The following is a 9148-nucleotide window of genomic DNA, read 5'->3' as shown; positions in this document are numbered from 1 at the left end:
GTGGGTGGTGGTGGGGTGTCCGCAGGCTGCGCCTTCGGAGGGCACTTCTATGCTCTGGAGGAGACGTGGCACCCGGACCTGGGGGAGCCCTTCGGGGTGATGCGCTGCGTTATCTGTCACTGCGAGCCGGTGAGTGCCCCCACACACCCCGTTCCCTGGGAGACCCCCAGGACCCCGGCTGGCTGGGGAGGGGGCTGGCAAGGAGGGAGTTCGACCCCTCTGTTCAATACACTCCTCTCATTCCCATGGAGGAGGGAAGCGGGATCCCTTCAGCCAGCCGGACACCTGGCTGTCCTCCCCCGCGGCAGGGGGGAGGAGAAGGGGGGTTTAAAGGATCAGGCTTCATTCTTCCTCCCCCTCCTCGGGGATGGCCTCCGGCCCCCTTCCTCCCTCCCTCCCTCCGAGCAGCTCCCCGAGGCCGAGGCCGGGGCTGGCGGGGCCGTGCACAGCTGCTCAGGAGGCTGGGGGCTGCGGGGAGGGGGCCCTGGTTTGGCTGCCGTACAGGCATCTGGGGACTCTGCAAGGTGTCCAGGCTCTAGATGGAAAAAGATGGGGGAAGCCATGCTGTGCTGGGAGGGCACGACTTGGTACACCTAGAAATGGCCTGGCACACCTTGGCACGGCTCTCCTGGAGTCCTGTTGGCCCCCCACAGCAGAGGAACCACCGGGGAAAGCTCGTGGGGAAAGTGAACTGCAAGAACATGAAGCAGGACTGCCCCGTGCCTGCCTGTCCCCGGGCCACGCTGCTGCCGGGACACTGCTGCCACACCTGCCCCAAAGGTGAGGAGAGTGGGTGCTTCTCTGCAGGGAGCAGCCTTCCCCACTGGCCTGGGAAAGGGGGCAATGCACACCCCCATGAAAAGGGCTGGTCAATTTGTTATGAAAGTCACCAGCGCCCATGATACCATGGGCAGGGGAAAGCCCTGATGGGAACAGCCTGAAAGGAGTGCAGGGGAAGCACGCAGGGCTAAATGCCCTGCCTGTCCATGTGCCTGTGCACAGCATGCCCCAGCCAAGAGCCCCACAGTGATTCACAGGGCACATCTTGGTCTATCTCAAGAGGGGCGATTTATTATTGTCCCCCACCCCAAGCTCTTGGGCACAAGCAGTCTGTTGTGATGGTCTCCTCCTGTGTCCACCCCATGCCAACCCTACCAGGCCCATCAGAGAAGAGCCCTGCACTCCGGTTTGACACCTTGGAGTACTTCCAGGAGAAGGAGGATGACCTGGACAAGCCCTACAATGACCGCTCCTACCTGAGCTCTGAGGGCCTGGCTCGCGATGATGCCCGCACAGGTGAGCCCCCCACCCAGACAGCAGCAGCGTGGGGTGCCCCCCACGCTCCCCCTCAGCAGCAGCATCTCCTCCCCAGAGTTTGTGGCCCTGCTGACGAGCGGCCCAGAGCCGTGGCACCCCACATCCAGCGCCGTGGCCAAGGCTCGCTTCACCCTGCTGCGCTCCTCCCTGCTCTTCTCCATCAGCTACGAGCGGTGAGTCCTGCCCCCGTCCCCTGCCCAGCCCGGCACAGCAGGCAGCTCTCTGGAAAAGGGGGAATGCAAAACGGAGTGCTTGTGCCTCAGTTTCCTTTCTGATATCCCCCCATGGTGCCACAGCCTTGCACGGACAGAGTGAGAGATTTGGAGAAGGGGGGGCAGCGTGCTGGGCTCCAGCCTAGGTCAGCAGCCAGAATTTCGGCACACCCACAGTGTCGGCCCAGCCTCACCCATTTGCCTCCAGATCTGGACTGGAAACAAACAGGAACAGTTCCAGGGCTCCCGTGGGTGCTGCTGGCAGAACTGCTGTGCCACCCTGCAGGCTCTGCCGGGGGCAGTGCCTTGGCCCTGCTGCCAGGGCTCCCCATGCCCTCCCCGGATGCCCGCCAGCAGCAGAGCCTCTCCTCTCCCTCCCTCCTTCCCGCTCCAGTTTCTTCTGCTCTTCCTCGCTTCCAGGCCCCTTTGCATAGTAAAGTGGTGACTAATTTCCAGCTCTGACAGGGGGAGCCAAGCGGAGCCTAAAATGCTCCCTTTTTACAGACTGAACAGTCAGCTCCCAGCGGGTCCTGCTGTGGTGCCTTTCCCGGCAGAGACCCTCATCCTGCTTTGTGCTGGTTAAACCCCGCTCCAGGATAGGGGAGCCCAGAGAATCCATGCCAAGCTGGCATTTGGCAGGACAGCAGTGTTGGGCTAGTCCTGGAATGGGCGGACAGAGCCTAGCACCGGGCACCCCAGGAGAACATCTTCCTTCTCCTGCCCTCCCCAAACCCCCGGTGACCCCCGTGTGCCCTCCCTGACACAGCCCTGTGCCCAATGCTGAGTGAGGGGAGGGGAAGGGCAGGTACGTGGCCCTTGCTCACCCCCGGGTGCTGGCAGGCTGGGGCGGCCGAGCCGGGTGCGTTTCAGTGACCCCGAGGGTAACGTGCTGTTTGAACACCCCGTGCAGAAGAGCGCTGCCCCCGAGGATGGCATGGTGAGAGGGGCTGGGAGGGCAGGGGGCACGGTGCCCCTTCCAACCCCTGCTGGGCATGTGGTGCCCCCCAGCCACCGCCCAGCCCTTCCATCCATCACCCACAGCTCTGTGGAATGTGGAGGACGGTGTCCAAAGCCAACGTCCAGCTGCTGCGGCGGGAGCAGCTCCGTGTGTCCCTCATCACCCGAGCACAGCCCTCCGGAGAGGTCCATGGGCACATCCTCAAGCACCGGGCACTCTTTGCAGGTGAGTCCAGCTCCTGCATGCACAACCCGTGATGCCACCAGAATGTCCCTCATGCCCCTGTCCCTGCACAGAGACATTCGGTGCCATCCTGACCTCGTCGAACCCCTTGCACTTGGGTGCTGGGGGCATGGCCATGCTGACACTGAGTGACACAGAGAACAACCTGCACTTCATCCTCATGGCCCGGGGACTGCTGGAGCCTGGAGCAAGAGGTGAGGGTGGGCAAGGAAGGGGAGGGGAGGGAGGCACTGTGCACAGGGGGCTGCATAGACCTGAAGGAGCTGCATGGCATTTCTGCAGCTCAGGATGCTTGGGTCAGCATCTGTGGGGTCAGGATGGGTGGCTGGGCTGGATGTGGAGCTCAGGGTGGGTATGGGGGCTGTTTGTGGGGTGGGGTGGAGGGTGAGGTGTGCATACAGTGTGTTGTGTGATTTGGGGTGCGCCTGGTGGAGAGGGGATGGTGTGCACCTATGCAGGGGGGCTGGGGTTGCTGCAGAGCATATGGGGTTGAGGGTCATTGTGCAAGAAGGATAGGTTTGCAATGTGGGTTTGCAAGGATTTAGGGCATGCTGGAGGAAATGATGAGGGCCCAGGCACACAGGGGCAGGCAACTGGCAAGAAAGTGCCAGGGATTTGGAGGTGGTAGGCACAGAGGTGTAGGTTTGAAGTGCTTGCAGACCCCTGGTCCAGTGGGTCCACTCCCCTCTGCCATGTCCAGAATCGCCGTGGGTCCCGCTGAAGGTCCGCATCATGCACCAGGGCCAGACACTACGTGAGGTCCACGCTAACATCACTGTGGAGGTAAAGCGTTTTCATCCCCCACAGGCCCTGGCAGCCACGGTGCCAGAGCACCAGGGCTGATCCATGGCACTCTACCCCACTGCCAGGACCCCGACTTTGCAGAGGTGCTGAGTGACCTGTCTGCCCAGGAGCTGCAGTGGCTGGTGCAGGGGCAGCTCCGCATCGTGGCTGAGACGGAGGGGCGGCACGCACGCCAGCTGGCTGGCACCATCGCCACCCGCCGCAGCTGTGACAGTGAGCACAGGGCAGGCACGCTGGGGGGCAGGGGGATTGCTGTGCTCATCCCCGTGCCAATCTCACCCACCCTTGTGCCTCTCTCCCCGGGCTGAAGCCATCCAGAGTGTGCTATGCGGAGCGGACGCTTTGCTGCCGACCAAGACCGGGGCTGTGGGCTCAGCCAAACTGGCACTGCACGAGAATGGCACCCTGGAGTACCAGGTGAGTGGTGGGCACCCATTTCCCTCTTGAGGATCCCAGGTGTATCTGCCACCCTGACACTGCCCTTTGGCACCCCACTCACAGGTGCAGGTGGTGGGCACTGCCAGCGAGGTGGTGGGCATCACACTGGAGACCAAACCCCGACGAAAAAGCAAGAGGAACATCCTGTTTGACATGACACCCAGCTACAAGGATGGGCTGGTGAGCACTGGCTGATGCTGGGAGGGATGGCGTGGGGACTTTGGGTGAGTCCCTGTCCCAACCTGCATGGTCTCCCACTGGTGGCAGGCCTGGGGTGCCTGGCAGAGCCCCAGCGCCCGCGATGCCCACATGCTTCTACAAAATGAGCTCTTCCTCAACGTGGCCACCAAAGACTGGGCAGAGGGTGAGCTGCGAGGCCAGATCATCTCCCTGCCCTACAGTGGACTGCTCGCCCGCTACACAGGTACCAGGGACACGTGGGGCGGTAATGGGGGCAGTGGGGCAGCCCTCCCACACACCACCACACCCTGCCACGGTCCCTGTCTGTGCACAGAGATGCCCGTGGCGCTGGCAGGGCAGCTGGTGTCCCCCCCGGTGCCCAGCGGCGCTGGGGGGCACGCCTGGCTCTCGCTGGATGAGCACTGCCACCTGCACTACGAGATCTCGGTGGCGGGGCTGGGACGGCCGAGCGACGGCACCGTCAGCGCCCACATCCAGGGGGTGGCTGAGCTGGGGGAGATGGGCACCCGCCCCCACCAGCACAAGCGCCTGCTCAAGGGCTTCTACAGCACTGAGGTGAGGTGGGCACCCGCTCAGGGCACCACACAGCAGGGGCTGGGCCGGACCTTATCCCCACCCTGGTGCCCCTCTCGCCACGACAGGCTCAGGGCGTGGTGAAGGACCTGGATGCCGACCTGCTGCAGCACCTGGCCCAGGGCACTGCTTTCTTGCAAGTCAGCACCAAAGCTCACCCCAATGGGGAGATGCGGGGACGGGTAGGTCCTCATTGGGGCCGGGCACCCTGCCCACCCCCACTGCTGCCTGTGGCAGGGTGGAAGGGCACAGGATCACTCTGTTACCAGGTCCTGATGTGTTTTGTGGTCGTGGGTGGTTCCTTCACCAGCCTGACCATGGAAGGCAGCCAGGCATCAGCATGGGAAGTGACCTCCTGCCCATTGCCCCTCCAGGTGCACATTCCCAACCAGTGCCATGCAGGAGGGACCCGCCTGGCGCCAGGAGAGTCCCTGGGGCAGGCTGAGCTCTCTGAGAGCACCAAGACCAGGGACCTGGAGCAGCTGAAGAAGGACCCCAACTCCTGCTTCTTTGAGGGTCAGCACCGGGCACATGGCACCCGCTGGGCACCTGACTATGACAAGAAGTGCTCTATCTGCAGCTGCCAGGTACAAGCTGGGGGTTGTGCTGAGGGAGCAGCACCCATCAGTAATGCCCCTCTCTAATGAGCCCCATCTCTGCTGTCCCCAGAAGCGCACAGTGATCTGCGACCCCATCTTGTGCCAGCCCCTCAACTGTACCCACCAGGTGCACCCCGAAGAGCTGTGCTGCCCCATCTGTGAAGGTACCTGGGGCATGGGCTGGGGGGCTCCTTGTGAAAACAAGGGGGGGCGTCCCTTTTGGAGACTTTGCCATGTGCAGCACTCCCTCATGGCCTTCCTCTTCCTTGTAGAGAAGAAGACAGAGCAGGAAGAGCTGAAGCTGGAGCGGGCACGGGACAGTAGCGAGGGTGAGTCCTTGTGAGCATGGGCTGAAGGGGCAGCTCTGCAGAGACTGAGTCACAAGGGCTGTGACTTCCTCTTCTTCCTCTTCCAGGCTGCTACTTCGATGGTGACAAGACATGGCGAGGCTCTGGCACTCGCTGGCACCCTGTCGTGCCCCCGTTTGGCCTCATCAAATGTGCCATTTGTACCTGCAAGGTGGGTGTGGGTTCCAGACTTGCCCCCCAGCCTGGTCTGGCACCTCTGGGGGCTCTCAGTTCCCAGGCACTGTAGTTGAGGCTCAGACCAGGGTGTGAGGAGCTGACTGCCCTGTGCCCTCCCTGCAGGGCACCACAGGTGAAGTGCACTGCGAGAAGGTGCAGTGCCCGCGGCTCACCTGTGCCAACCCCGTGCGCGCCAGCCCCTCTGACTGCTGCAAGCAGTGCCCAGGTACCTGCACCCCTCTCCTGCCCTCCATTCTCCCTGCATAGCTCCCGTGTGCCCCACTGGCAATGCCACAGGCAGGCATTGTCCCAGTGGCCTCTCGTGCAGCCCCAGAGAGGAGTGTCCCGGAGCTGGCTGACTCCATGCAGGCAGACGCGCCACGGGCGTGCCGCTTCGGGCGCCGCTGGTACCTCAACAACGAGAGCTGGCACCCGTCTGTGCCCCCCTTTGGGGAAATGAAGTGTATCCTGTGCTGGTGTGTGGTGAGTGTGCCAGCCTAGGGCAGCTCCAGGGAAAGGGAGGGCGCCACTGTGCCAGTCCCCGGGGCTTTGGGAATGGTGAGAGAGCAGCTCAGACACCCAGTGCACCCTGAGGAGCTGCTGTCCCCCCACCCTGGTGCTCAGCCCCTCTTTCTGCTCCCCAGTCAGGGGAGACGCACTGCCAGCGCCAGGAGTGCCCCCCATCCGCCTGCGCCAGCTCTGCCACGAGGGACAACCCCTGCTGTGCCAAGTGCCGCGGTGAGTGCAGTGCTCACACACAGGCACCACTGCCCAAACACTCTGTGGTACTCCCTGCACCTCCCAGTCTCCTTGGGGCTGAGCCAGGGCTGGCACAACCACCCCAGTGCCCTCCTGGCACCCCCTGTGCCCATCTCTCAGCCACACTTCCCCCCCCCAGCCCTTGATGCCCCCTCAGACACACGGGAGAAGGTCCAGGATGCCAAGGTGGAGTCACGGAGCCACTGAGCGGTGACTGCTGCCCAGAGCGGGGCAAGCACACGGCGACGTTGGGTGGCACTGGGGGTCCCACTGCTCACTGTCCCTGCCCGTGCAGGGTGGGGGGCACAGAGGAGCACAGTGGGGGTGAACTGGGCCTGGCCCCCAGCCTGGCCACCCCATCTCAGCACGACTGCAATGCCAGGACTGCCCTACCCTTGTGCAGTGGGCAGTGGCCAGGCTCGTGGAGGTTGGGGCACCCGCTGCCCTGGCACTCCAAGCGCCCCTGGCCAGCGGGCATCGTGCCCGTGTTGTACATAGTGTAAAGTCCTTGTGGCCCCTGTTTGCTGCACCCACCCTGTCTCGGCCGGGTTTCTCACATAATTTATGGTGCCAGTGGATGGAGGTCAAGATGTATTTATTAAAACCAGAGCTTTTGCCCACCTGGTTCCTGTCTCTTCCTAGCAGCAGCAGGCACAGGGCTGTGCCCTTGCATCCCATGGGGAACTTGCAGGCCTTGGCGTTGCTGGGGTTGGGGATGTATATTTGGGGATATGGGGTGTGAAAGCCAATGCCAGGATGAGGGCACACCTATGGGCTGTGGCACTGGAGAAGACCAGAGCAGTGTACAGTGCCCACAGCTGGAGCTACGATGCCAACCTCTGCCCACGGTGGAGGCTGCCAATGCAGTGCTTGGTGATGGTGCCTGCTAGCACAGGGACAGCAGGACTCTGTTCCTGCCACCTCCATGGTGGCAAAAAGAGCCCAGCCTGGGGACCCAATCCAGCTGCCACCCATGGAGGCCCTTGTCCTGCAGCACCCCTAACCAGCCACGTGCCCAGGGCTGGGCACAGACACCCATGGCTGCGCAGGGCAGACCCCTGTGTGTGCTCTGGGGCAGCACAACCCCAGTGACCCCAGCACAGCTGCACTGGGCTAAGGCCTCATGGTGCCCGTGGGAGATCCAGTGCTGCCACCTGCCCTTTGATCCCTAATGTGGAGGACTGAGGGATCTCTGGGGCCATTTGCCCTGTGCTGGTACACACTGGGATGACTGGGACAGTCAGAGCTATACTGGGCTATACTGGAACAGTGCCAGAGCTGTGGGGAAAGTAACACTGGGCTCCACTGGGATAGCAGCAAGGGATGGTGGCACAACCACCACACTGTAGTGGGACAGTGTCAGCCTATACAGGGGCTCCACCCACGGTGACACTGGGCTGGAGTAGTGGTAGAGCAATAGGAGGATGGCACTGGGGCACACTGAGCTGGGACAGAGCCCTGCACGCTAAGCTGGGTGTCCTGCCCTGCATGCAGCCACAGCCACGCAGGCACCTGTGCCAGCAGGCTGGCATCACCTGTGGTGGCCCTGCAGCATGCTGGTGGCCCACAGCCAGGCACACTGGTGGCACTGGGCAGAGATGTGTCCTGGCACAGGGCTTCCCCTCCGGATGAACATCCCTGCTGCCACGGGGCAGTGCCAGGAGCTGACGAGCAAGAGGGAGCTCCGTGCCTGGGGATACAATGAGCGGGCAACCCATTTTGTCACCTCCCTGCCTCAAACTGGTTCATGTCGGGCAATGAACCCTCCCAGACTGGCACAGGAGCTATCCCAGCCCCCAGCCCAGCCATTGTCACCCACCCTTGAGGGTGCCGACGTCAAACCAGAGGGTGGCACCTGGGCAGTGAGAACCAGCCCGCTCCCGATCCCGCAGCATCAGCCCAGCAGTGCCACAGCTCTGGCTTTCCCTGCCCCCTGTTCCTGCCACAAAAGTGCCATCCTGTGCCCTGGAGAGGAGGGTGAGCGTGGCCCTGCCAGCCGCCTTGGTGCCCTGTCCCTGAGCCCGTGGTGGCAGTGAGGCAGAGGTCCCGGCAGCCAGCCTGCCATGCCGGAGCACCTTCCCCAGGGATTGCTGCTGCCAAGGTCTACCCGTGTGTCTCTCTGGAGAGGACTGAGCCTCCACTGCCCAGCCAGTTCAGCAAGGAAGAGTGGAGCCCACCTCTCTCGCTGGGGGCTGGCAGTGCCGGGACGCTGAGCAGCATCACGGTAAGGATGAGCTCCCTGACAGCTTTGCGTGGTGAAGTCCCCACAGTGCCAAGGTGCCCTGCCCTCCTTGGGCACTGACAGCTGCCCCCGTGCCCTTCGTGACAAGACAGACCTCAGGCACTCTGCCCCCACCAATCTGTCCCCCAGCTGGGCTCGGCCATGAGCCTGGGGGTGACCGTCTGCAGGGCCCCAGCACGGCCAACCCACATCTGACCAGGGGGAACCACGGGGAAACAGCCCCAGCCCCACGGGTCCCTCGTACCTGTGGGAAAGGGCGCACGGTGTCCCGGGGGAAG

The 9148-nt window shown here is 63.3% G+C and overlaps 1 protein-coding gene across 1 annotated transcript; it reads left to right on the top strand.

Annotated features, from left to right (window-relative positions):
• The first annotated feature begins 15 nt into the window (after nucleotides 1-15).
• CHRD (chordin) lies at nucleotides 16-7248 on the top strand. The gene is made up of 22 exons (XM_031055394.1): nucleotides 16-129; nucleotides 654-780; nucleotides 1159-1296; nucleotides 1373-1490; nucleotides 2370-2466; nucleotides 2571-2712; nucleotides 2784-2924; nucleotides 3431-3513; nucleotides 3600-3747; nucleotides 3845-3951; nucleotides 4036-4152; nucleotides 4240-4396; nucleotides 4487-4728; nucleotides 4815-4928; nucleotides 5121-5333; nucleotides 5416-5509; nucleotides 5618-5674; nucleotides 5761-5864; nucleotides 5993-6095; nucleotides 6198-6352; nucleotides 6514-6607; nucleotides 6768-7248. Exons 1-22 carry the CDS (start codon nucleotides 100-102, stop codon nucleotides 6833-6835), a joined length of 2649 nt encoding a protein of 882 aa, XP_030911254.1. The 5' UTR covers nucleotides 16-99; the 3' UTR covers nucleotides 6836-7248.
• Nucleotides 7249-9148: the final 1900 nt, after the last annotated feature.

This window comes from Geospiza fortis, unplaced genomic scaffold (genome assembly GCF_000277835.1).
Source record: "Geospiza fortis unplaced genomic scaffold, GeoFor_1.0 scaffold172, whole genome shotgun sequence".
NCBI classification, from domain to species: Eukaryota; Metazoa; Chordata; class Aves; order Passeriformes; family Thraupidae; genus Geospiza; species Geospiza fortis.
This window is presented reverse-complemented; position numbering and strand designations above follow the sequence as displayed.